This window comes from Cygnus atratus, chromosome 17 (assembly GCF_013377495.2).
Source record: "Cygnus atratus isolate AKBS03 ecotype Queensland, Australia chromosome 17, CAtr_DNAZoo_HiC_assembly, whole genome shotgun sequence".
Taxonomy (NCBI): domain Eukaryota; kingdom Metazoa; phylum Chordata; class Aves; order Anseriformes; family Anatidae; genus Cygnus; species Cygnus atratus.
In genome coordinates, this window is record NC_066378.1 from 15,499,211 (window position 1) to 15,527,091 (window position 27,881).

General features: G+C 40.3%; 2 protein-coding genes across 2 annotated transcripts in view; one reads left to right on the forward strand and one right to left on the reverse strand.

Moving 5' to 3' along the window:
- The window catches only part of ZNRF3 (zinc and ring finger 3), a 95,831-nt gene extending 81,941 nt beyond the window's left edge, over positions 1-13,890 (forward strand). The window contains 7 exon segments of the mRNA XM_035565686.2: positions 1,773-1,904; positions 2,736-2,846; positions 4,101-4,268; positions 7,200-7,302; positions 8,584-10,184; positions 10,186-10,330; positions 11,091-13,890. Coding sequence (XP_035421579.1) covers positions 1,773-1,904; positions 2,736-2,846; positions 4,101-4,268; positions 7,200-7,302; positions 8,584-10,184; positions 10,186-10,330; positions 11,091-11,134 — 2,304 coding nt within the window. The 3' untranslated portion in view covers positions 11,135-13,890.
- Positions 13,891-21,918: 8,028 nt separating this feature from the next.
- The window catches only part of KREMEN1 (kringle containing transmembrane protein 1), a 32,879-nt gene continuing 26,916 nt past the window's right edge, over positions 21,919-27,881 (reverse strand). The window contains 5 exon segments of the mRNA XM_035565687.2: positions 21,919-22,605; positions 23,167-23,183; positions 23,186-23,256; positions 24,942-25,100; positions 25,720-26,052. Coding sequence (XP_035421580.1) covers positions 22,443-22,605; positions 23,167-23,183; positions 23,186-23,256; positions 24,942-25,100; positions 25,720-26,052 — 743 coding nt within the window. The 3' untranslated portion in view covers positions 21,919-22,442.

A 27,881-nucleotide genomic window follows, 5' to 3' on the forward strand; every position in this document is an offset into this window, starting at 1 on the left:
TTTGCTGAGTTATGCAGCAGAAATTACGGACTTCAACAAATTGGTAAGGTACAAAGAACATAGAAGACAGGAATTCATACTCTTGACATTAGATTGTACAGGAAGCCAAAAAAATTGTATGTGAATAAAAAAATTGCAAAATTGAAATAATCAAAAGTTCATAAAATGGTAATGTACTAAGGTAATTTTTTATTGGAATGTGAAGATTTTTACTCTTCTTCCTTATGGGTTTTAACATGTGACAGTATTAATACATGCACTGGCACCTAGTACAGTTTAGTTAAAGCTGCTGTTCAGAAATAACATTTGCTTATCCTCACATCTTAGTTTTATTCAGTAAAAACCAGCTTAATTCAAAAGTTTGACACTAAAAGTTTAATTCACACTTAAGTGAACACTTTAGTTTGTGCTAGAAGAGAGCAATGGGTGTTTGAATCCATTCCACATTCATATTCCTTTACTCTTCCATCCATTTACCAGTATCATAGAATGGCCTGGGTTGAAAAGGACCTTAAAGATCATCTAGTTTCAACCCCCCTGCTCTGGGCAGGGTTGCCAACCACTAGAGTAGGCTGCCCAGAGCTGCATCCAGCCCGGCCTTGAATGCGTCCAGGGATGGGGCATCCATAACCTCTCTGGGCAACCTGTTCCAGTGCCTCACCACCCTCTGAGTAAAAAACTTTCTCCTAATTTCTAACCTAAATCTCCCTGTCTTAGTTTAAAACCATTCCCCCTTGTCCTATCACTATCAACACACATAAACAGGCATTCCCCCTCCTGTTTATACGCTCCCGTCAAGTACTGGAAGGCCGCAATGAGGTCTCCCCAGAGCCTTCTCTTCTCCAAGCTAAACAAGCCCAGTTCCTTCAACCTTTCTACATAGGAGAGGTGCTCCAGCCCTCTGATCATCTTAGTGGCCGTCCTCTGGACTCATTCCAAGAGGTCCACATCCTTCTTGTGCTGGGGGCCCCAGGCCTGCACGCAGTATTCCATATGGGGTCTCACAAGAGCACAGTAGTCCAGCTACTCATCCATCCATCAGGACCCTCAAGTCCTTCTCCGTAGGGCTCCTCTCAAGTTCTTCTTCACCCAGTCTGTATAAATACCTGCGATTGCCCAAGTGCAACACCTTGCACTTGGTCTTGTTGAACCTCATTAGGTTTTCACGGGCCCACTTCTCCAGCCTGTCTAGGTCCCTCTGGATGGCATCCCTTCCTTCTGTTGTATCGACTGCACTGCTCAGCTTGGTGTCATCTGCAAACTTGCTGAGGGTGCACTCGATTCCATCGTCTATGTCATTGATAAAGATGTTGAAGAGCACCGGTCCCAAGACTGACCCCTGAGGGATACCACTTGTGATCGGCCTACACCCAGACATAGAACCGTTGACCACAACCCTTTGGCTGTGACCAGCTGAACAATTCTTTATCCGCCTAACAGCCCATCCTTCAAATCCGGAAGAATGTGGTGAGGGACCACATCAAAGCCTTTGCTCAAGTCCAGGTAGATGATATCCATCGCCCTTCCTTTGTCCACCGATGCCATCACTCCATCATAGAAGGCCACCAGATTGATTAGACAAGGTCTGCCTTTGGTGAAGCCGTGCTGGCTGTCTCGGATCACCTCTTTATCTCATGCATGTCCTAACATGTCTTCCAGGAGGATCTGCTCCATGATCTTCCCAGGCACAGAGGTGAGGCATTTCAGAAGAAAGGTAGTTGTCTTGAAATGTGCCTTCTGAGTAGACTTCTTTGTTATCGTTGTTGTTTTAGCTGAACCAGGGCTTAGAAGACCCTCTGAAGAGGCCAGTGGTATATGTGAAGGGTGCTGATGCTGTCAAGCTAATGAACATAGTTAACAAGCAGAAAGTTGCACGAGCAAGGATTCAGCATCGCCCACCACGGGTGAGTCTTTAAGAAACTTTATCGAGGTATTACACTGCTGTGCACTGAGTGTGACATTGTTTTGATGCTCCCACTGGCAATAATAGATGAGAAATTCTGTTGACCTAAATAAACTGAGCAACTGCACTGTGGCCAAGTAGCTACACTGGATGTAAGTGTAGTTTCCACAGTGTGACACCTGATGTCTTTCATATAGATTTTTCTACATTTATAAACAGCTAAAAATTATATAATAGAGGCTTTCCTTTTTCTTAAATAAATTAGTTATTAAACACACCTGGTAGTTCAGATACATCAAGTAGGTATGTTAACTAATATTTTGTGTGTGGTGTTTTAAACATGGGTTAATTATTTGATATCTGATATTTGTAATTTTAATATAAAATTGTTTTTCTAGATATTTTTTTGAACACTACTGCATGTAGTTTACAGAAGAACAAAGCTAGAGGTCAACGATGACCCAGTTACCATTTTGCTTTTGTTTTATTGTTATGGACTATTTCCATTAAGAAACGTGAGAAGTGTGCCATCACTGAAGACTCATATTGATTTTTACTTGCTTACATATAGAAGGAAAGCAATAACCCATAAAAATTTGTACTAGTGTGATTCAGTTAAAAAAAAAAAGGTTTTTATTTTTTTTGTAGAATCAGTTCAGAGACACTGTGAATCTGACAGCTCATGATTGGCATTCTGTGTATTTCATTCAATTGCAGTGGCATAGATACTCCAGGTTTTGTCTCATAGAATCCTAGTTAATGAACAGAGTGCATTGAATTTTGACGTTGTCACTGTGTACACGTACAAAATATTTTTGTTTTGATTTTTAAGCAACCCACCGAGTACTTTGATATGGGAATTTTCCTGGCCTTCTTTGTGGTTGTGTCTCTTGTTTGCCTCATTCTTCTTGTCAAGATCAAACTGAAACAGCGACGTAGTCAGGTAAGAGCAGTAATGGTATATTTATCGAATACTGAAATTTGCCTTCTTTTACTTTGTCGTAGAATTTACTTTCTGCCTTTGGGAATGCAGGACACTTAGAATAGCCATCTTTGTGGAAAGGGTTTTATTCACAGATGTAGACCTTTGAAAAGATTTGGAAATGTCTTTAAATGATAGCTACATTGACCTGTAATGTCTCTTCAGTTAAATGCAGAAATTAAATGAGTACAGAAGCAGTCCATTTAGCCTTTGGGAAGGAAGAGCATTTCTGTTTTTTCAGAGGCTGATTTATCAGTAACACTAGTGTGCTTCAACTGAAGTCCAAGCTCAAATGATGTATTGTGAGGAGAATATCAGGAATGAATGAGAAGAAATCACAACTCTTTTCAATAGAATAGTATCTTTTGATTCTTCATCGGAGAAGGTTGCAAGGTAAAAAGTTTGTTTAGGAGTAACTCTAGATGAGATATTTTGAGTTTGTCCTGTTAAACATGAAAGGGAAAGCAAATGGAAGCTAATAGAAGTTTGTAGTTTTAAACAGTCCAGTACATGGATATACATGTAAAAGGAATGCAAAGCCCAACAGATGTTTAGAAATATTGCCTTGGACATGCTGAGTAGGAGTTCAAAGATGTTATGAGCCAACAGCACATAGTATGAGTCTCAGAAAGAGAGATGATAAATTCTATAGTGAAAAGTAATCCATCCCCTTCCTAACTTTCTTACTGATCCGATCTTTCTTAATGATCTTTCTTCTTACTGATCTTTCTTAAGATCTTACTGATCTTACTGAATTGCTGGGGGAATGATGCAGTTCATTCAGTAGCATTTCATTTTAATCCCTGTCTGAAGTACTGTTTCTGGTAATATGGTCATAGCAGTATAATGTGGCATTACAGTCAATATTTACAGTTTTAAAAAGCACCAGACCACATCCTGTATGATGCCTCGTATAGTTGTTGCCTATCAATTGAACAGTTGCAGCATATCCCAATTGTGAGCACTTTCACCCTGTTTCAGTCCAAAGCAGCTCATCATTCTCACTATTGCAGGTGGCATACATTCTTTTCATGAGGCTTCTGATCTAAATTCTAATTAGGATACTCTGCTTCATTTATTAAGTTGTACCTTAGTTTGGGCCTGATGTGATTTGGTAAGATACATTAATTTGATATGGCAGTGTTTCTCTGCTACTACACTACAGTTTCATATGCAGCAGCATTGCCTTTTTTTTTTCTTCTTCTTCTGTTCTAGAATTCCATGAACAGGCTTGCAGTGCAAGCACTGGAAAAAATGGAGACCAGGAAGTTTAAGTCCAAAAGTAAGGGGCACCGGGAAGATAGCTGTGGTGCACTGGATACACTCAGTAGCAGCTCCACCTCTGACTGTGCCATCTGCTTGGAGAAGTACATTGATGGGGAGGTAAAGGATAGATGGTTTCTTCAGTGTAAACTGAGAAAGTAGCTGATTTACTTTAGCACTGTGATATATGGCTGGTTGTTAGATGCATTGTATATTGAGGTTGTGCCATTTGCCAGATGAATTCCATTGAGTAGCCAGCTCAGCCTCAAATGCATTCCGCAGCTCCCAATGAAAATCTAAAGGACTTTTGAGCTGGTGGAAGGGGATGGGGAGCAGGATGTGGCCCTCACAATCCACAAGGAAATGGTTGGCGACCTGCTACAGCACTTGGATGTACGCATGTTGATGGGGCCGGATGGGATCCACCCAAGGGTGCTGAGAGAACTGGCGGAAGAGATGGCCAAGCCGCTTTTCATCATTTATCAGCAGTCCTAGCTATCGGGGAGGTCTCAGTCGACTGGCGGCTAGCACATGTGGACGCCCACCTACAGGAAGAGCTGGAGGGTTGACCCGGGAAACTATAGGCCTGTTAGTTTGACCTCAGTGCCAGGGAAGCTCATGGAGCAGATTATCTTGAGTGTCATCACGCGGCACTTGCAGGGCAAGCAGGCGATCAGGCCCAGTCAGCATGGGTTTATGAAAGGCAGGTCCTGCTTGACGAACCTGATCTCCTATGACAAAGTGATGCGCTTGGTGGATGAGGGAAAGGCTGTGGATGTGATCTACCTTGACTTCAGTAAGGCTTTTGACACCGTTTCCCACAGCATTCTCCTTGAGAAACTGGCTGCTCTTGGCTTGGACTGGCGTACGCTTCGTTGGGTTAGAAACTGGCTGGGTAGCCGGGCCCAAAGAGTCGTGAATGGAGTCAAATCCAGTTGGAGGCCGGTCACTAGTGGCGTCCCCCAGGACTCAGTACTGGGGCCAGTTCTCTTTAATATCTTTATCAATGATCTGGATGAGGGGATCGAGTGCACCCTCAGTAAGTTTGCAGACAACACCAAGTTAGGTGCGTGTGTCGATCTGCTCGAGGGTAGGAAGGCTCTGCAGGAGGATCTGGATAGGCTGGACCGATGGGCTGAGGTCAACTGTATGAAGTTCAACAAGGCCAAGTGCCGGGTCCTGCACCTGGGGCACGACAACCCCAAGCAGCGCTACAGGCTGGGAGATGGGTGGTTGGAAAACTGCCTGGCCGAGAAGGACCTGGGAATACTGGTTGATAGTCAGCTGAATATGAGCCAGCAGTGTGCTCAGGTGGCCAAGAAGGCCAACAGCATCCTGGCTTGTATAAGAAACAGTGTGGCCAGCAGGGCTAGGGAAGTGACTGTCCCCCTGTACTCGGCTCTGGTGAGGCTGCACCTCGAGTACTGTGTTAAGTTTTGGGCCCCTCGCTACAAGAAGGACATGGAGGTGCTCGAGAGAGTCCAGAGAAGGGCAACGAAGCTGGTGAGGGGTCTGGAGAACAAGTCTTATGAGGAGCGGCTGAGGGAGCTGGGGTTGTTTAGCCTGGAGAAGAGGAGGCTCAGGGATGACCTTATCGCTCTCTACAGGTACCTTAAAGGAGGCTGTAGCAAGGTGGGGGTTGGTCTATTCTCCTACGTGCGTGGTGACCAGACAAGGGGGAATGGGCTAAAGTTGCGCCAGGGGAGGTTTAGGTTGGATATTAGGAAGAACTTCTTTACTGAAAGGGTTGTTAGGCATTGGAACGGACTGCCCAGGGAAGTGGTTCAGTCACCATCCCTGGAGGTCTTTAAAAGACGTTTAGATTTAGAGCTTAGTGATACGGTTTAGTGGAGGACTTGTTAGTGTTAGGTCAGAGGTTGGACTCGGTGATCTTGGAGGTCTCTTCCAACCTAGATGATTCTGTGAGAGGTGAGGGATCTCATTTTTCAAGTTGATACTTCCATCAAGCTGCTTTTTTGAGGAAGAACAGGTAAAGAAGTCAGGGTAGCCTCAGCATTTAATTCTCTGGGTATTCTTAACAAATTGTGTGCTATCTAAGGTGATGGTACATTTTGTGTTTTGCTTCTCAAGCTTTGATGGTACCTTGTCTTTAAAGTGTTAAGTACACAGCACTACTGAGAAACCAAAGGAGAAGCAGGGTTCCTGCCAAGGTTTAGGAACTGGTTTTCAGCTCCTAGTTAGCATCTCTGCATTGATGTCAATGCTTGCCTTCTCTGACGTGGTTCTATACAGTGGAAGTAATGAAAGGATGAAGTAGAAGGTAGGCGCCTTAGAATAGAAGCAGTCAATAAGTTTTAAACTTCCGTTTAAAAATGAGTTGGGGACATTTTAGTCTGAAATGATTCATAAAAGATCCATACTCTTTAAAGGTGCAATATTTGAGTGCTACAAGCTACAATTTAATGTAGCTTGTAGAAATTTAATGTAGTTAGCTGATCGGAAATTAGTCAGAGTAGCAAAGATGATGGCAGACAAGAACTTCAGAAAGGCTCTTCAAAACTGACTGGACAGTAGGTTCATGCATGAACTTCAATGTGAAGTGATGCACATAGGGAAGGGAAGAGCAACGGGTAGCTTCGCATGTATATGGTGATGGGTTGTGAGGTGAGCATCACCATTCTGGAGCAAGATCTTGAGAATGTTCTAGATACCTTTGCGAAAGCAACTCAGTACTTTGTGGTAGTCAAAAAGGCAAATCACTTATAAGGAACGCGAAGGGGAGGTCTGGAGAACTGAACAGAAAACAGTTATGTCAATGTGTAAGTTTAGTCATGCTCTCACATTGAATACTGTGCATTTTTGATTCACTCATTTCACAAAACGTATGTTGGAAATGAAGGTGTTTCAGAAATGGGTAGTCAAAGTGATCAAAGATTTGTAATGATTTCTGCTTCAAGACTAGGAATTAGTCTGGGGAGACTAGGAACTCCAAATCTGTTCAGTAGCTAGGTTGAAAAAAGTAGGAATAATCTGCGAGGATTCACTCATTAGGCACCAGTACTTTTCATGTCCCTCTATCTGTTCCTGTAGGAGCTGCGTGTCATTCCCTGCACTCACCGATTTCACAAGAAATGTGTGGATCCTTGGTTACTGCAGCATCATACCTGTCCTCACTGCCGTCATAACATCATAGGTAAGTGTTACTGCTGAGGTGCAGATACTCAGCTGTGTTACCCACTATGGACTTCGAAGCTTACAAGATGAAATAGTGCCTATATGTAAATCTCCATACAGCCCATAGTATTTATTGTAATGCAACCCTAGAAATACAGCTAGGGGTAAGTTCTTTAAAAAATGACTACATACCCTGAAATAACAGGCCACAATTCTGTCTTTTCCTTGTGGGTGCTATGTCCAGCAGAGGGCAGCATGTGACCTATGAGCATAACTAGGACAGATAAGTTTAATAGAATTATTTAATAATAATTTAATATGTTTTCTTTTTGGTAAGTCTGAAAAGTCTTATGTTGTGGTGGTTTTACCTTGCTGGGCAGCTGAACTCCACCACAACTGCTCTCTCATTCCCCCTCCTCCTCAGAAGAGGGGTGGAAGAAAGTGTGCTGCAAAGGAGGAAAAAAAAAAAAAAGGAAACATAAAGGAAAAAGCAAGCAAAGTCTGTGAAGTAGCACAGAGAGAGAAAAAAAAATATCTCTACTTCCCATCAACAAGCAATGTTTGGCCACACCCCTGGAAGCAGGTCCTCAATACGCATAGCATTATTTTGTGAGGACAGACATCTTCATAACGAGAGTTTCCCCCTTCCCCTTTCCTACCTTTTATTGCTGAGTGTGACGTCATATGGTATGGAATATCCCTTTGGTTAGTTTAGGTCAGCTGCCCTGGTGATGTCCCGTCCCCACTTCTTGCCCACCTCCAGCTTACTGGCTTGGGATGGGGGTTGGAGGAAGTCTTGATGTTGTGCCAGCAATTGCTCAGCAATAGACAAAACAATGGTGTGATATCAATGCTGTTTTAGCTACAAGTACAGAGCATAACACTGTATGGGCCGCTGCAGCGGAAGTTAATTACATCCCAGCCAGACCCAGTACAGATGTGTAAGGTGAAAACAAGAGCAATGACTACCAGCCATGCTCTTAACCTGCAAGATCAGGAGTGCTGTGTAAGCAGAAAAACTTTCCATATACAAGAACAGTATCTGCAATTACTTTACTTTTTTTTTCATTTTCATGCAAATACAGTTGAGTTTTTCAAAGGCTTTCAGACAGATGCTCTTGACTTATTTTTGAGAGTTTTCGTATTTTTTCTTTTCTGCAAAATGTTGGTCCTTTTTTTTTTTTAAACTTTGTTGTATGCATAATGTAACTAAATTCAGAACAATATCTTTTGTTACATAAAGTCTTTTACCTTTATTCCCTTGCACTCCTACTTCTCCACTCTCACTTCTCACATTCAGAACAGAAGAAAGGAAACACAGGTCCAGTCTGTCTGGAATCCATCAACTCAGCACGCAGCCGGCAGCAGAGGGTGATTCTACCTGTCCATTACCCAGGCCGAGTGCACAGAGCAAACCAGATAACAGCATATCCCACCCGGACAAGCATGGACCCTCATGGAAACCCTATCACGGTACTTACAGTTGAGAGACATGGTGAACAGAGCCTCTACCAAGCCCAGTCTGCAGCCTATATCCGAAGTTATCAGCCTATTCATTTGGACCATGCTTTAAACACACATCACTGTAGCCTGGAACATAGGGCTTATTCTCCAGCTCACAACTTCCGAAGACCCAAGTTTGGAGGGCGCAACTTTTCCAAAGCAGCATGCTTTTCCCAATATGAGACCATGTATCAGCACTACTACTTCCAAGGCCTTAGTTACCCTGAGCAAGATGGACAGCCTTCAGCTGGCATTTCCTCAAAGGGTCCTTCCCGTGCCTTTCAGCCTGGTAGCAGCATGCTTTTCCCTCCTGTGGTACACGTAGTGCCCTCATCTCGCTTGGAGAGTGGCAGTACCTCCAGCTTTAGCTGCTATCATGGTCATCGTTCAGTGTGCAGTGGATATTTGGCTGACTGCCCTGGGAGTGACAGCAGCAGCAGCAGTTCTGGTCAGTGCCACTGTTCCTCTAGTGATTCCATGGTTGACTGCACTGAGGTCAGCAACCAAGGTGTTTATGGGAGCTGTTCCACCTTCCGCAGCTCTTTGAGCAGTGACTATGACCCATACATTTACCGCAGTAAGAGCCCTTGCCGAGTGGGTGAGGTTGGTGGTGCAAACAGGGGTGCAATTGTTCTCTTGGAGGGCCCCCATCAGGACGAGCTTCCAGCTCATGCTCGCAGTCTGGTGGGTGCTGACTGCCGGCCTGTGCCAGCTTCTTCCTCAGGGGACCAACTGTCTAACTGCAGCATGGATATGAACTATAGTAGTAATTCCTCACTAGAGCACAGGGATCTAAATGGCACTACCTCAGAGGGAGGACCTGAGGCTGCTCCTGGTGCTGCTTTGGATGTTAAAATGAACTGGAAGAATCCAGAGATAGCAGGGCCACTTATGGAGCAAGCATGTGCATGCTGCCTTGAACTCCAGCACTCTGCCCTGGAGCCTAGAAATGGGACAGCTGACTGTAGTGCACTCTTCCTGAGCTCTCCGCTGTGGGGGGCATGTGGCCCAGGGATAGAACCACAGTCAGGGAATACCCAAGGCTTGTACAGTATTAACTCAGACCACTTGCATAGGACAGATGGGGTGAAATACGAAGGGTTGCCCTGTTGCTTCTATGAAGAGAAGCAGGTAGCCTGTAGTAGCAACAGTGGCAGTGGAGGTGGTGGCTGCTATACAGAAGACTATGCAGTGAATGTGCAGTACACGCTTCCTGATGACACCTTGCCAAGCTGCTATAAGGGTATATGTGATCTGGGTCAACGCATCCCCATCATTCCTGAAGACAGAGACTGTGAGCTGATCCTACCTACAGAGTGCCAAGGGACCCACACAGGTAGCTGTAGTTCCTGGGATGGGACACCTGAACTAGATACTTACCTGCACTGCCAAGGTATAAGGAGAGGTACAGGATGAGAGGGAGGTGTGCTACGAGGCAACATCTTTCCTTCAGCAGAACTGCTCTCAGGAAGAGGAAGCCAGAATGCTCTTTCCTAGTCCCATTCCGAACTTCCAGAAGCTGACAGTGACCACAAAGACCACAGGTAATCTGTGTGCTTTTTTCATTACTCTGCCTTTCTGTTCTAGCATATGATATGCAAGATCCCTGCTAGTTTCCCAGGTATATGCAGACATAAAGGTTACTGCCATCTTTTGCTTAAGAGTGGGTTATCAACGAATTCTTCACCCAAGAGTGTTACTCTCCTGTTACCTGTACTTATTTGGCCAGTGCTAGAGGGATAGATTATAGTTTACCACCTAACTTTGAGAGCTTTCATAGACATACTTTGTGGGGAAGGGAGGAGAGGATGAAAAGTGATTGCTAGTATCAGGTCCCCATTAGAGCTCTCACAGCCAGGAACACTGTGCCACTCTTGACAGCTTTGGCAGGTTTGAATGGAAACTGCCAGAGCTTCAGGGCTCCTGTTCCAGTGACTGACTGTCCTTGTGGTGAAAAGATTTTCCTTAGATCCAGTCTGAACATTTTATGTCTCAGCTAAAGCCTGTTACCTCTTGTCCACTGTGCATCACTGTGAAGACTCTGGCTCTATCTCCATGACATTCACCACATACGTGTTGCAAACTGTTAGGGGGTTCCCCCAACACCTTCTCTTCTGGTGACAGAATAAACCCCACTCCCTCAGCCTCTTGTCAAAGGGCAAGTTCTTCAGCCCTCTGAGCATCTTGTCTGTCTGCTGAACTTGCCTCAGCCAGCGTCATGTTCTGGGGGCCCCAAAATGGGATGCAATATTCTAGATGCAATTTTCCTTAGTTTTAACCAGTTACTATTTCTTTATCCTTCAGGTGCTGGATCTCATCCCATGGAGAGAAGCCGGATCAGTGATTAGACCTGTCCAGATGACACCAGGTGGAGAAGTGGAGCTTATGAAAGACTCCAAATTCTCATGGACTCCAGTTTTTTTAAGCTTTGACAAACACACAAAAGTGGTAATGTGGAGAAGTCCCTCCCCCACTTTCCCCACTTTCTCTTCCTCTGTGTCCACATCACCTTGATCTCCTTTCTCCGTCTTGCCTGAAGCCTTCAGGCCTCCATTGGTGTGCAAAGCCCATGTGGGACATGGTATGGAGCATTCTGAGCTCTAGTGCCATTTCTATATTAATGACAAAGTGTTATTTATATTTTCTTTTTAGAAGTGACTATGTCAGCTCTTGCTGAGAAGTAACATGGTCTGTTAAATAAGCCAGGCTATGTGTAGATGCTGTTACCTCCTACTTAAAGGAGTCCAGCTTTTGATAAGCTCAGGGCTACACACCTGCCTTAGAAACCAGATAGCACCTTGAAATAAAGTAGTCCAGAGGGATACAGCTGCTGAATGGATGTTCAGATACCAACTAATCCTAGTAGCAAATCCTAGTAGCCAACAAGTTATACAAGCGATTTTGAGGGAGGTGAAGGATTGGACTGTTTCCTTCTTCCTCTCCCCTCCCCGCCTTTCATGCTGCTCTGATGATTTGGCTAGGAAGGGTCTCCTGCCATTGTGTTTAGTTTTAACAGATTGGGGGTACCGAAACAGGTAGCTCAGAATATTCTCATTCCCACTTCCTGCTAAAACACAGACCTCATTGTATCTTCTGACTGGTGAAGAATGTTGTGGGCCCTTCCCTCAAACAGATGGTAGAAGAAAGTGCTTAGAAAGGGTGAAACCTTTGTAGATGACGAATCTTGCCTTTCATAGGAAGTTTTTCAGGCACTTGTAGCCCCTCTTCTGGATGTGAAAAATGCTGGCATATGCAGGAAAACAGAGTTTGCAGGGGGGCTTGTAGCTTGCCTGGCTCATTTTGGGAATAGGTCTGATGCCTTGTTTCCTTATAGCCTGCAAGCATGCCTAAGGGAAGCAGTGCTTGTCACCTGTTGTACACGTGGGAAAATGAGGACTTGTTTTAGTCATTGTTTCCTTCTTTGCTGTGGTTGATGTAGCTTCCATAGATTGATTTGTTTTAAAGGTTTCTTGGGCCCAGTTAGTTGTGTTTCATTTTTGTCTTGTGTACAGAGTGTTCTCTGTACTCCATTAGCCTGGGCACATCCTTTTGTTCTTGTACTAGTGGGGACGTTTGTTATCATGAGATAATGTACGTCATCACTTCTGATAGCAATTGTTTCCTGTGGAAACAGCGGCTTCTGAGTAAGAGGCTACCATAGCATGGTTTAAATTGCCTGTCATGCTGCATGTGCCTGAGGACACAGTGTCTGGTGTATTCTCAGCAGGAATTCTCCTAAAGGGAAACTGCTTAGTTAATGCCCACATTGCCAGTCTTCCAAAAAAAAAAATTGACTAAAGTTCAGTACACGTGGGAGATATTTAAAAGACATGAAAAAAAGTTCATGTTACATTTTCAAACAAAATGTCCTTGACGGCACTGGGCTAATTGTGAGAACCAGAAAAGTTAACTTGTTTTCTTTATAATCCCAAATATTTTAAAAGAAGCAAATAACCAAGAAACAACAAATACGTTTGTTTACTTTTACTTTTTATACTCAATAAATTAGGAAAAAAAACCTGTGTTGAAAGGAGTTCACATTAGGTCTCTCTAAATGAACAACCAAATCCAGCTATTCAGAGAATTGATACAAGACAATATCTGGGTATAAAATTGAAATAATAATTAAAATAAACACATTTTCTGTGTATGAAGTTTATTGAAAACTTACTCATTCTCTGAATGACTGTACTAAGTGGTATGTGTTGGGAGAATAAACTCTAAAAGATTTTTTTTTTAAAGTCTTACCTTTCTCCTTCCTCCACTCAAAAGAAAATCATTTTACAAGTTATGGTGTACTGCCTGGGTTATTTTGCTTGGTGTTTTGTGCGGCATTATCTAAGGCCATCTACAATGCATTGTACTCTGTAACTGCACAGCATGTTGTGGTAAAATGTGGTTATAAAAAAAGGTATTTGAATGTTCTGGCTTATGGTGTTCCTGGATGTACTGGTCTCATTCACATGTTGTGGAAATCTTTGCCAGTACAACAGTCTCTGCAGGCCTTACCATACAGATATACCCTACACTTGGTTTCCGTGTTTGGTTTTATATTCAACATTTAGTTAATTCCCTGCTACCTGTATGTGTCTATACAATCTATAGGCCAGCTGGCCGTGATAGATGGTTTTTATAACAAAATGCCTTTCTACTACTTACATGAAAAGTTGTCATTGTGTTTGGCTCATGAGGCACTATTTAAAATGTTTTAAAAGTTATCTTATAGCACTTAAAATTGTTTTGTATAAAATTTGCTGTAAAGATTTGTAATATGGTCAAAGGGCTCTTTCTCCTTCATTACCATTTTTTAAATGTTTTAAAAGCTAGAAAACATCTTGTATATATTCTGTATATGTATAGCAGCACATTTCATTTATGGAAATATGTTCTCAGAATATTTATTTACTAATATATTTATCTTAAGCCATGTTTTATGTTGAGAGTGTGTGACATTATTGTAATAATCATTGAAAATCACTAACATGAGGCCCTGTAAATACATGATAATTGCACACAAAGATTTTACAGTACTTGCCGACCAAAAATGATTTAAGAAAAGTTGTAGTTAGCTGCAGTTTTGTAAGAAAGTGTACAAATGTCTGTATTAAAAAAAAAAAAATCAAAAACACACAAAAATACAGTTTTATTGCCTACACATGTGGAAGTTGTCCTTCTTGTTTGTGGGGAAAGGACACAGCTGTGCTTCTCAAAGTACAGTCCTAGGTGGACTGTTTTCAACAGCAGGGTTTTTTTGTTTGTTTGTTTTGGGGTCTTGTTTTGTTTTTAATAATAGGTAAACAAATATCTGCATACACCCACATACAGATCCTAACAAAAATGATCACAAAAAATTTGTAAGTGGGATTTTTTGGAAGCAACCCACAATGTTCTGTTTCAGGGCCATTAAATTTCCAGGCAAGTGCCACACTTGAATATCCAGCAGATTTATTTATCTACATGGTTTTATGCATAGTATAAGGTTATTACTTGACAATTTTAGCTCCTTCCTAGTACTGTCCCCAGGTAGTCTCACCCATTATCAGTGTTGCATGGGGCTACCTGTCAATTTAGGGTCTCTACTCACACCTGGTTGATCTTGCTGTTGAGGAAGGGGAAGCTAGGCATTTTCACTGAAGGAAAACAAAGACTACACAGGAAGGAAGGGGAAGGAAGGTATAGGACACAGAAGGAAAGGAGAAGGGTTGGGAAGTTAGCACACCAGAGTATGCTGTGGAAAAGATGGGGTTAAGAGCTCTGCCATGGGAAGGAAACGGTAGGAAATACAATGAAGCTCAGGCTGCAAGGTGGTAGTTTTTAACTAAAAAGGTATCATTTGGGACTCTATATAGTATGGAGGCTCTTTGAGGGGGTCATAGAAGCCACTGAAGCCTTGAATCACAATTGAGTGTCACACACCTGCTGGAAGACATCCTCATTTATGTCTGGAGCCTGCATGTTCCCTGTAGCAAAGGAACTTATTTCTGGTTTAATTTCAGGTAAAAATAATCTTTTGTCTTGAACTAGAACTATTTCAGGACCTGAGCCAGCATGATGCAAGTAGATAAATTATGTTAAATGATGTTGAATAGTCAAGATAGATCCAAGCCCATACCCTGGATCATGAAATCACAGGCTCCTCTGAAATTTAAATCAGTCATTTTGTCGGCAGAGGGCATAATTTGACCAAAGACATTAGAAGAGAGTGGCTTGCAGGTATGTAACAGCTAGAGGACAGCAATCTCCGTGTGCATACATATATATGTGATATACGTATATATGCTATTGTTGAAATCATTTGCCTCTATATGTTATTATTTTCGATACAGCAATACACAAAAAAAAAATCCCTTCCAATCTCCTCCTTCAGTTTCTTCCATCTCACAAAGATGTTTACCTGGTAATTCCCTGGACTATTCCCCACCTCTCATCTAAGTCTGTTCAACTGCACTGTAATTCATTCACCTCAGAATTCACCCAAGAAGAGAGCATTCTCTCCAACCATCTGTATTGTATGGGAAAACACCATTGCTGATGTGCTTGGAATCCTTCTATCATGAGGATCAATTAGCATCCTTATCTCAGGTACTATTGGAAAGCCTGGTCTGTGTGAGAAGACGGGCAGAATAATGGAAGAGCAACAGGCAAGAGGGAACTAAGCAGCACTGGCAAGTCACGTTCACTTCTCAAAGTAAATGCCCCTTTTTTGCTTAACTTGAATGTGGCACTTTTTTTGGGGGGGTACTCTGTCTCTTCTTAGTTGTGACTTTTTCTTAATGACTAAATAGTTGCTATAAAAATATATTTGTAAGGGGAAGTTCTTTTTGTTGCTGAGGTTTTAAGTATTTAAGGAATAACTTTGTGGCAAAATTAGAGTCTATGGGCACCATAAACCTACATGACCTTCCATGTAGGAAAATAAGAGAAGGAACAGAATATTCTTAATGAGATTGTGTATTACAGAAATACTTGGTGTTTCTGTAATATTATCTCATGTTTGCTTTAGCAACATAGGGTGCATCTGTCATACTGACAGGTGGTTATCGATATTTTGCACAGTAGTGCATGCAGAGCACAGTGCTCAGCATTTATGGGTGTTCTCTATGCCTACAAGCTCTTTACGATCCTTGTGTTAAGAGTATCTTTTAAATATGCCTGTGTTCATACAATTGGAGCCAGCCTGCCCTAAGTCTTTGTTCAGGGAAGACAACAGTATACCTGAAATCAGATACCTTATATAGAGGTTCTGTGCTTCCACAACTTAGTAAAAAAGTGTTTCTTTCAGAGTAAAGAATACATTTCCCTCTTGGGGAATGAAACTGCTGCTTAGGAAAAAAAAAAAAAAAAAAGGCAACAGTTCCCAGAATAAACAGAGGTTTAGGAGGCGTCTGAACCGTAATGGCAAGAAAGGAGAGCAGAGCAATACCCTCTACGTAAGAAGAGGCCAATGCTTGTTTGACAGTAGCGTTTCGAAACGAAAATAAGAGTTTGAGTCCTGACATGAAAAGGTGGAGCTGGAGACGATTTTGGTACCTGACACTGGTATTTAGACATTTACATCAATGAAGCTGAAGTTTCCTGTGAGCAAATGTAGCATTATTTTGGTCAAAGGACAAATTACTGAAAGAATAAAGTAATTTTGCAAGAAAATGAAAACAGCATTACCTTTAGCTAGCAACATGATGATGTTACAAGTTGTAGAGAAAACCCTGAAATAATTGTTATAATAAATTCTAACAGTTTGAAAACATATCTGAAAACTTCAATATGCTGTTACATCAGGAATAGCCTTTCAAAGCAATAAAATATTTTCCATATGTAATCATCCTCTTCATTTTCAGCTCGAATAGTCTTACAAACCCCCACAGCAAACAATCCACTGGTAAACTACAGTGCTTCTGCCTTTGCTATGCAACACTCTTCTACAGTGTAGCAATGCTAACTGAACTCATGCAGAAATTCACTGTATTTAATTTTTTATAATTGTTAATTACAGCCATTTGTTGAACACAAGATGACCACATGTAGGCACAGCACATGTTTCAGTGGTGAGTCATTTCAAGTTTGATTTGTTCTGTTTTCTTGACAGTCGTATTCGGTTCATGTGATATCTTTTGGATTTACAGTAAATTGTCTTGAGACTGAGATTCAGAATGCCTAATTTTATCCCAAAGCACAAGTGCTCAGTAAAGATGAGAAAATATGAGTTGTGTTAAATGTATTTGTTGTGGGGATATTGTTATAGAAAAATGACACAATCTGAAGGCAATTATATTTTTCACTCTCAAGATCTCAAGGTAGTAGAACGATAACTTTGTTCAAAAATGTCTAGAATAATTTTCAGGTGAAACTATCACTGAAGTGTATTTCATCAGAGGATTGTGAAACACTTTTTTGCAGGCTATTAAGTAATAGTTGGACAACTGTTTGTCAGGAGTTATGTTTTTGTAGTAGACCTTTCCATTAGGCTAAGTAGTGCACTAGAAAATATTTGGCAGTCTTTTCCACTGCCTGAGAAAGCTTATTAAGCAGAAGATTGAACTGGAATAGCTAGTCCTGCTCATTTAGTGGCAGTCTAAGCATCTGCTGATGCGTTGGCCTATACTCATACAGAAAGTAGATTCATTTTCCAGGGCTATCAGTAAAAAATTTCATATTTATAGTATTGCCTGGGGAGCTTGGAATACAGAGACCATAATTCTGCAATACTGTTGGGTTGTCTGGTTAAGCAGTGTTTTTAAAGCTCCTCAAAACTTTACTGGCTATAGAAAAACTGTCAGAAATATGTCTTAAATAAGATGATGTTGTTAATGCTTGATTGAAAAAGCAGATGAAGGTGTTGGATGTTAAAATGGTCCTGAGAATATACGCACATGGATTTTCAGAATCTGATGAACGGCCAAATACTATTACAATATAGACTTGAGATTCAAAGGAAGACAGTGCATCTTAAGCAATTGTTTCATCAGCACCTATTCTGCTACAAAATTGAGAGTCTGCATTACTCTATTCTCAGTGCTTTTCTGTCATATATACATCAATAAATTATCTTTGAATTTTACTGTGGTTACAATGTATAAAATATTTATTTTTTCTCAGAGTGTAAACTAACATCTTTTCTTCCTATGAAATGTTAGCAAGATACAAGCATAATATGCTGTATTAAATAATGCATTTCCTATACATATATAAATATATATATTACTATGATAACAGATCACACATTTTTAAATTACAGTCTCTATTTTCCCTCCAACATAACAATATTAAGACAAAAGTACATATAAAATCATTTAGTCAACAAACAAACCTATTTTTTTTAAAGTAGATTTTGAATTAGGAAGGCCACCTTTCCAGCTGGTTACCATCCAAGGTCCAGGTATTCTGTAGGCTACTGTAACTGACATGCTGCATAAAGTTAAGAGGCAGTTTCACAAAATGCTACAGTGGCAGTGCCATCCATAAGTACTCACTGCCCCTGATTTTGGTGCACTCCTATCTTTTTCCTATGGCTTATTCTCCCCATAGCTAAGATAGCTCACATTTCTGTGAAACCACCCAATAAGCAAGATAAGAGAATTTCTCATTGCTAAAAGTAACAGCTGGGAGACAAGTGGCTGGAGAGCAGCTCTGCAGGAAAGGATCTGGGGTGCCGGTCAACAACAGGCTCGACATGAATCATCAGTGTGCCCTGGCAGCCAAGAGGGCAAATCACACTTTGGGGTGCATTAAACACAGCGTAGCCAGTCACTTCTGGTGATTCTCCCACTATGTTTGGCCTTGGTGCAGCCTCAGCTTGAATATAGTGTACGGTTCTGGTCTCCACAATATAAACAGGATGTTAAGGTCCTTAAAAGTATCCAGAGGAGGGCAACAAAGCTGATAAAAGGGCTGGAGGGCATGCTCTATGAGGAGAGGCCGAAGATCCCTGGTTGTCTAATCTGGAGAAAAGAAGGCTGAGAGATCACCTCGTTGTGCTACAAATTCCTGAGCAGGGGAATGGAGAGGGACGTGTCGGTCTTTGCTTCCTGGTGACTGATGACAGGACATGAGGGAATAGCACAAAGCTGTGCCAGAGGAGGCTCAGACTGGACATTAGGAAAAATTTATTTACCGCGAGGGTGGTCCAACACTGGAACAGGCTTCCTGGTGAGGTGGTTGATGCTCCATGCCTGTCAGTGTTCAAGAAGCATTTGGACAATGCCCTCAATAATATGTTTCATTGTTGGTTAGCCTTGAAGTGGTCAGGAAGTTGGACTAGATGATCTCTGAAGGTCCCTTCCAAATGAACTACTCTAGTCTAACTGAGTGAAGAAACAATGATGGTAATTTTTAACCTGATCAGTTTATTGCACTACCACATAGCCAGGCATACCAGCACAACAAAGTGTGGAAGGAGGCAGGGGCTGGAATGTGTGTATGTGAGAAGCAACTCCTCACGATGGTATTGTCAAAACAGTTGCCTTTGAAGTTGTGGCCAATAATACATTATGCTGCCAATAATACATTTGCAGCCTGTCCATCCTGTTGAGAGAACTACTAGGTAGGAGTTTGGAAGGCCATTCAGATAAAATTCCAGAGAAATTCCCATTCTGCAGCTATTTTCAATTTGTTGAAGTAAGTGCTGTAAACACAAACATGATGGCATTCAGAGCTATGTGCATCATCCAGCTGTCAGTGCTCAGCTGCTAATGTCATAGCGGTATGCATTGCTGTGTGCTGAATCATGTGGGATTACAACAGTTGCACGTGTCAGTCTTTTCTTCTTCCTCTACCAAAGCCTTATAGCAAACATCATAAAGTGCTGCATTAATGTATATGGTATATGTTGGCCATATACCACCATACCACTGAAGTGTCTGTGCTAGGTTTACAAGTTTTGAAAAAAAATACACTTCAGAGATCTGCCTGTTCTTTATGGTTTCAGGCACATATAGTAAGAAGTGCTACAAGGACCCTCTTGCTGCATTTCTATCTATTACTGTTTCCTAGTAGAAGAGGTATCTAGAACTGGGCAATCTGAAAGACTTTGGGGAACATAGTTTCCTTGACACTTTTTTCAGTGCATTTTCCAATGTACTGTGCAATACCATAAGCTTAGTCTTTCATTGTTGACATGGCCAGTTGATCTGCTATAACTGCTATTTTTCTGACTCTTGTGTATGGGAATAAGAGAAACATTCCCTAAGAAAGGCACATGAAATATTTAATTATTTAAAAAGTAGCTGAAGAACTGATGCAAAAATCTCAGTTTCTAGATTCTCTAAATTTTGCACTAGTATCATCAGTCTTTTTCTTGTTGTTTGTAAAGGGATTTCTCCAATTTAATAGTGAAATTAAAATCCTTACTGAAAAAGAGATGTAAAAAAATGTTCTGTCTTTTTTTCCTTTTGCAGGGGGTAGAAATCAGTCATGGGGTGCTCCTTATGTTTTTTCAGGTTATCAGCATTAGTTAACTGCTGTATGAATTTTCCTTTGACTGTATATGTTTAACTGCTCAAGAACATTTGATAAGAAAACAAAGCTTCCTCAAAATGTGCTCGTAACTTAACTCCTAAGGATCTAGTTTTATTCTGTGGCTCCCTCCTAGCTGTCCGTTAATGAATCAGAATAACCATCTAGAGGAAGTAAACTAATTTGCTTCACTACAAATCTTTGACGGAGTCTTTCACTGCACAGCATGATGCAAACACAGATTGTTAAAAAGGCAATTTTAAATTTTTCATTGGGTCTGAAACAGACAATATTTTTTAGTCCAAGCTGATGACACATAAGAGAGAACTGGCATATTTTACAACACTTCCTATCTTGATTTTTGGCAATACTGTAATTATTTTTTCCTGTAACCTTTCCAGCAGTTCATGCAATATGTGCTAGATGTTTCCATAATATTCTGATTTTGATATAAACAATTCCATAATTGCTGGCTTAGTGAAGTCCTTTTTCTATTAAGAACTTATTGTGCAATTGTGGCAATCATCTATGGTACATAAATGGAGCTGGAAGTAATTCAGTTCAGGTAAAAGACTAGATGTAGAATGGCAAGTAAGGCACAATATTTCATTGTTTAATTTTTAGATGCCCTATTTTTTGAAGGAAAACCATAGTCCCCATGAAGAGAGGGGCTTTAGATTTTAAAAACAGAATGGCAAATACTATAATGAATTCAAACTCAGTGTCAGTTATCTTACTTTTCTTCATTATCTTTTGCAGAGGCATTGAGCTGTTGTTCTCAGACCACAGGTCTGGTGTATAGAGTATTGGTATGCTTAAACTTACGTTTATTCCTTTTGTTCTAACTGGAATTACTGTACTTTAATGTCTCTCTAACATAGTTTAAGGAACTGCTCACTAATGCAAACTTTTCCAGTCTACCTATCTGACCTGTATTGTCAGTTTTTCCTAAGTATCTTGCTGAGCTGGACTTGAAGCTGAAAGACTCACTGTTGATCCCCAGTGGTGGGATGAGAAGTCTGAGCAATTTAGGTAGACAGATGTTCTACCAAAGAGAAAAAAATAGCTAATTGTTATAACCAAATAGAAATTATTTCACAGATCAGATCCCCACTGATCTTTTAGTTCTATAATTAGTCTTAAAAATGCAGTGCCGTTTTAATTTTGCAGGCAGGGAAACACTTTCTTCGCACCATTAGTTATCAAGGCAACTGTTGTGTATGTTTTCCGATGCACAGCCTGGCATAGGTGTTGACAGCAGAATACAACTCTGTAAATATTTAAGGCTGCTGGGATTAATACCTTTAACCTTGGAGTGAGAATTGATGTTAGCCTCACTATCTAAAAATTTAGTTCATTTATAATTTCCTTGAACAATCCTTTAAGAAGTCCTAAACTCACATCCAAAGTTAATGCAGGACTGCAGACTGGCATATGATAGTTTTTGAAAGGAACACTCTACGAGCAAAATTGTCATAACCATTGGTGAATCTGACTGCTCACACATACTTGTTTATAAGTGTAATGCACACCTTGACCCAGTGAGAATTAGTCCAATGACGCATTTGCAGCTGAAGCTCCATTGAGAGTGTGCCTCCTGAATTTGATTTGATTTTTGTTTGTGTATCTCTGCTTGTAGAAACAGAAAAATCTAGAAATAGAGCATTGGCAACCAGCCTGATAGTTCCTCAGTCTTTTACTCCCAATTTACTGTATAGTGCCATTTAGAGATGTTTACATTAAAGTCAAATAAGCTCTGGCTTCTGTGGCAGCTGAACAGGTTATCAGTATCTACCTCTGTCTTCAGTCTTGAGAATAAAGAGACTAAAATGGCCTGATATAATACAGTGACACAGGAAGACAAAAAGTCCTCAACCTGCAGATACTCATTCAATTCCTTTTGGCAGGGTTGTGAGATATTTTGAATTTTACAGGTTTTCACTTGTATTTTAAGTGCACTGGTTTAAAGGCAGCAGTTAACAGTACTGCAGGTTTGATGAGCACCAAATATTTCAAAATTATTGCAGCAATTAAATCCATCATCACTAGTATACACAAGAAAACAGCAGATCAAGCAAAGTCTTTCAAAGGCCATTGGAAATTGACTTTTTGGAAGACAAGTATGAGTTTGGGAAGAAAAAAAAAGGATTATTCTTAAATCACCTGGATTTTAAGAAGATTGGTTCCTGTAAAATAAAAGACACTTCAGTTTCCCACTAATGGACTGCAATCATCTTGTTGACTTCGAAGCTTCTTCTTGAAGATGGATATTGATGTGGATGGCTGGTAAAATATACTCCAGATCTCACCAGCAGCAGTAACCTCATTGGAATCTTCCATTTCATTTGCAGATGGTGTTTGATGGGATCTAAGAAACAAGAGTTAGTTCACAATAAGTATTAAGGTGCACAGGAAGCTGCTATTATTAGTATGTTTGCATTATTGCTGCACTGATAATGCTAACGAGTTCCTCTATATTTGTGACCATATTTTTTTTTCTACTTGGTACACAGTTGCATAAGTTTTTGAAGGATTTGTTGGTTGCTTTTTGGACCAAATGACAAATAAGGCATAGTGTTGCTATAATAGTTGCTACCCTAATGAAAGCAATTAAATTAATCTGTCTGTACATAGTCTATTACTAATTACTATTAATTCATGTCCTTGTATATTTAAGTTAGTTTGTGGTGTGTAAATACAACACAACATTTATGATTTGTTCAAAACTCACCCATCATTTCAGTCAATGAGTAAGTAGATGCTACCCTAGCAAACAGGGAAGTTTTTTTTTTTTAAATGTACTTGATTAGTATCCTATTGTGGATACAAGTATGTAACATATAACTTGATTTTAAATATGACTAGTTTCACAGTGTCATAATGCAGAGAAATTAGGTGTACCAGAATTGGTACAGAGCTTCACACTTACTTCATGCTAATGTGGAGAGGAGAAATATCTTTGCCAATATGGCTGTAACACTTAGGATGAGCAGCGCCGTGAGACTATATATTGTCCACTCTGAAAAAGAAAAACGAAAACAAAAAGCAGGAGAAAGGAAAGAGGAGAGAGGAGGAGAGGGAATGAAGAGGAGAGGAGAGGAGGGGAGAGGAGAGGAGAGGAGAGGAGAGGAGAGGAGAGGAGAGGAGAGGAGAGGAGAGGAGAGGAGAGGAGAGGAGAGGAGAGGAGAGGAGAGGAGAGGAGAGGAGAGGAGAACTCTCAGTGCATTCATTTACTTACAATTTTTAAAGTAGGTAAACTGCAGAAAAGAAACACATAGCCTTTGTATGCTTTACTCAAAGCTGTAATTTGAAGACACGTTAAGCCTTTAGGAAACAACTGGCAGAAACTGTGTAACTCAGTCTGGAGTGTTTTTTCCCATGGAGGACTACTCCCTGTAAAAAATCAAAACTGCAAAAATCCAAAGCATATACCAATAAAATTTTCTAATATACCTATGAAAGTAAACAAAACTCACTCAGAAGAAATATTAAAAAGCAGACTAAGGAATATACTAGAATATATGCTGCCAGTAGTAACTCTAATGTTTGTAAGCAGGTGGCCTAGTTTTATATCAGTGATTATGAAAATAATCACTGTTTATTTTTTCCTTTCTAGAATCTACTGAGACAGTTGATCAGTATTTGTGCTCTCCTATTTTATTACCTTATGCTGAAGGCTCTTGGGCATTGTATTTTGCATTCCAGTTTAGTTTTCTTTTTTGGTACCATCAGGTCAAGCAGGACTTGAATAGCTTGACACAGTGTAACATCTGAACTACTTAAAAGACTGAGATTGGAGGGGAACATATTTTTAAATTATTAGATCACTTGTTCATTCTGAGTCCGATAGTCTCCAACCCATGCTGCATGCAGGAATGCCAGGAGTTACACTTATATCAGTATATAATTTGTCTAATTTGGGTATTGCAGCCAACGTGCAGTCACATTTTTAGATTTCAGGAATGAAGACATAGCTTCAGGATTACAGAACTATTAGAGTGTGCATAGAGAGACCAAAGTCTAACTCCATCAATATGTAAAAGCAGGTGCCCAAGGTAGTTTAAAGATAAATGAGACCAATAATGATATTCCGGTCTTCAGTTATTTGCAACTTAACAAACTCCTGAATGAAGGGATGTCTTGGAAAATGAGCTCAAGACACATAACAGCTCTCAGTGACATCTCTTGAAAGATGAACCTGCTTCACTTTTGCCTAGCCCTCTCTGTAGTTCTGCTCTGGCTTTTGTGAATTGGGATAACTGGGCTGCACATAGCATTCAGGCTAATTCCAGACTCTGTAAACGCTTGCACTTTTATTCAGCACCTTTTACCACCCCTACAGTATGCCCTGGTCACTGAAACCGATTCTAGCAAGGAGGGTACTTCCACTTGCCATTTGGTTTTACTACTTATACAAAGTAAGTGACAAATCAAAGTAAATAAATATCTTTCTGACATGCTTTCATTCTCAAAGACTCGTTTTCACTTTATTTCTAAATGATTTATGCTGAGAAGTCAGTTTTGAAAAGCAATGAGATCAGCGCAATTAGTGATAATTAGACTACATGAAAATTCTTCTTCAGGCATCTATTAGTAAGAGGCACAGTGGATCAGATAAAATGGGGGAGGAGGCAAAAGTGATAATGATTCTAGATTGTGCCAGAACAAAATTTTCCTGTTTTCACATTTTCCTTGTAATATTACCAGGCATGGAGCTACTAGGATGACTTGGGCTGGTTGTGATGACATAAAGTATCTTTGATGACCGAGCTGCATTGATACTGAGATTTGCATGTTCATGTATCTTCTCTGAAAGGGTCTGATTCATTGTAATCTTGTTTTGATGCACACTGTCCTTCACAGCTGAAAACAAAACAGTGTGATTATATAAACAGCTTCTTAACAGATGTAATTGGGCATTACTTTGTGCTTGTAAACAGGCATATGCTTCCCTCTGGTTTACTTAGAGAACTCCAATAATCATATTATGTCTGATGCCAGAAAAATTGCGTGCTTCACCAAGCTGGGGTTCTCAGAATTTTTCTGGAAGTTAATTGTTCATCATAACAGTAGGTACAACTCAAGGACTGAAATGTTTTCTCCTGATCTCCTGAGGACTTTATAGCTGAGTAGAATAGATTATTGGAAAGAGCTGAGATGAACCAAAGATGCAGATGGACTACCATTTTTTTCCCCAGCTTCTTTTCCATTTTCCAACCTGTTTTGACAGGCAGGTATGTGTAGGATTGACTTTTTGAAAATGTAAATTTTGATATTTATGATATAGATGACTGGAGTATTCCAAATTGAGAGAAATTTTAGCAGAAGCTTTTACTTACTGAACAGTGGCAACAAGATGGATTAAAAACTTGTGGACGTGAGGTTTAATTTATTTTTTTTTTGCCACTTCAGAAATCTCCTGTGCAAATTACATGCTTTAATAACATATTGAAATGTAGAAAGAGCAAAGTTAGCTTCCTACCTCTATACCTGATAGCAAATCCTTGGGCTTGATTGATTTCATCCGAGAAAAAATACAAAATAACAAAATCCAAAGAGATGTTGAAGGTGTGGGGAGGACGGTTCTTGCCATTAAAACGAGCTAGAACATGATAGGTATAGCCGTCCAGTAATTCCACCATATCTGTAGCATCTTTGATTTCAAAAAGGACAAAGCTGAAGTGGATTTGAGATGCTCCTGGGACTTGTATGGTCCAGTAACATCCTCTGCCTGTGCCATATGTGTCAGGAAAATCTGGGGAATAGATCACAGCTGTAGCAGAAGTGTAATTCCCTCCACAGGCACCAATAAGGGCTGTGAAGAACAAAGAGGAGAGCAAGGAAAATTAAAAAAGAGAAACTAGTGCAGGTTATACATTACTTATGCACAACTTTAGTACTCTTATAAGATTCTAACATTCATGTGACTTTACGGAACATACTTGCTACCCCAAAAAAGATGGCTCTCAGACTCACATTGTTGCTTGGGATACATTCATTCTGGCTCCTTACTCTGAGACCTAAGTATCAATATGGAATATTGCAACTATCCTTTGTCCTTGTATGGTCCTTTTCCCACACCCCTACAGGACTGGGATCAAAGCTAAATCACTGATTCAGGGACTTCCCCATTTCTATCAGACAGATAGGTAGATTAGTAACTCTCACTGTTGAATCATTTAAATCCTTTCCAGCTTTAATGAAAAAAAATAAATAAGTCTTCACAGGATAGCTGAGGTTGGACAGGGCCTCTGGAGACTAGTTCAATTCCCCTGTTCAAGAGAAGGTCAAAGGAGAGCACTTTGTCCAGTTGTGTTTTGAGTCTCCAAGGCTGGAGATTGGCAACCTCTCTGGGCAACTTTTTCCACTGTTACCCTCAACGTAAAGAAGATTTTCTTTATGTTTAAATGAAATTTCTTATATTTCAGTTTGTGTCCATTGCCTTGTCTATTCACTAGATACCACTTAGAAGAGTGTGGCTTCATCTTTACATCTTCCCATCAGGTATTTATACGCATTAACTCCCACCCCAAGCCCCAAAGCCTTCTTTTCTCAAGGCCAAATGATCTCCTCATATGAATGATGCTCTAATTCCTTAATAATATCTTTGACCTTTTATATGTGTTTTTAAGCATTCTCTCTCCTGATCTTATCTAACTAAAGTTTGACCATACCTTCTCTAAGTAACATGAACAAGTGCCTGTTATGAAGTCTAAGGAAAAATCTTTTCAATTTGTTGCTACAGTATTATCTTGAGAGTCAAACAAGTACGTGCTCAGTGACTTTTTATATTCCTTAACAACTGTCCAGATTCCCAGTGCAAACTTATTCATCAATGAATCTAGAGAAACTCTAATGCCAACCGACTTGATGCATATATATTTATATATATGTAGTATATCAGTACAGATGTGAATATATTGTGTATTTAAGGGAGATTTTATATATGTATATTATATATATAACACATATATATTACATACATATATATTATATATGTAATACATATTACATAATCATTTATTTCATGACCAAATTGTTTGGATCAGAGTTATCACTCCCCCATATCATAGCCTGAAGTTCTGAAGGATCAAAATAGAATTCCCTCTGAAAGCCTAATTGAAGCCCTGCAATAGTGGGCTGTGAGAAAGGAAATACAGGAACTGAAGTATTTTGATGTGTCTCGGTTTTCACAGGCCTCTCAGAAAGAGCTTTGATAAATACAAATTAAAAGGGAGTTGGAGGAATGAGCAAAAGTAGAACATGTATGCCGGAAAATAAAGTGAAAACACTTCACTTTTTTCTGGAGCAAGGCCTGATCATAACAACAAACCTTACACTTCAGTGCTGCACTAAGAAAGACCCCATAGAGAAACTGAAAGAATATGAAAGAAGAATTGAAAGAATGTGAAAGATCCCACAGAGATACAAAGCCCCATAGAGAATCTGTGTTTGGCACTTACTCCAAGCTAAGAGAGCTGGTGATTTAATTGAGTAGATAGAATTGCTTGAATAGATTGAATTGATAGAATTGAAATTTGACAGTGAGATATCATTTGCAAATAGTTTATAGGCATTGTTATATTTGGCTGTGCTGTTTGTAACTACCGAACCAGAAGGCATTCTTCAAACCAGCAATATTAA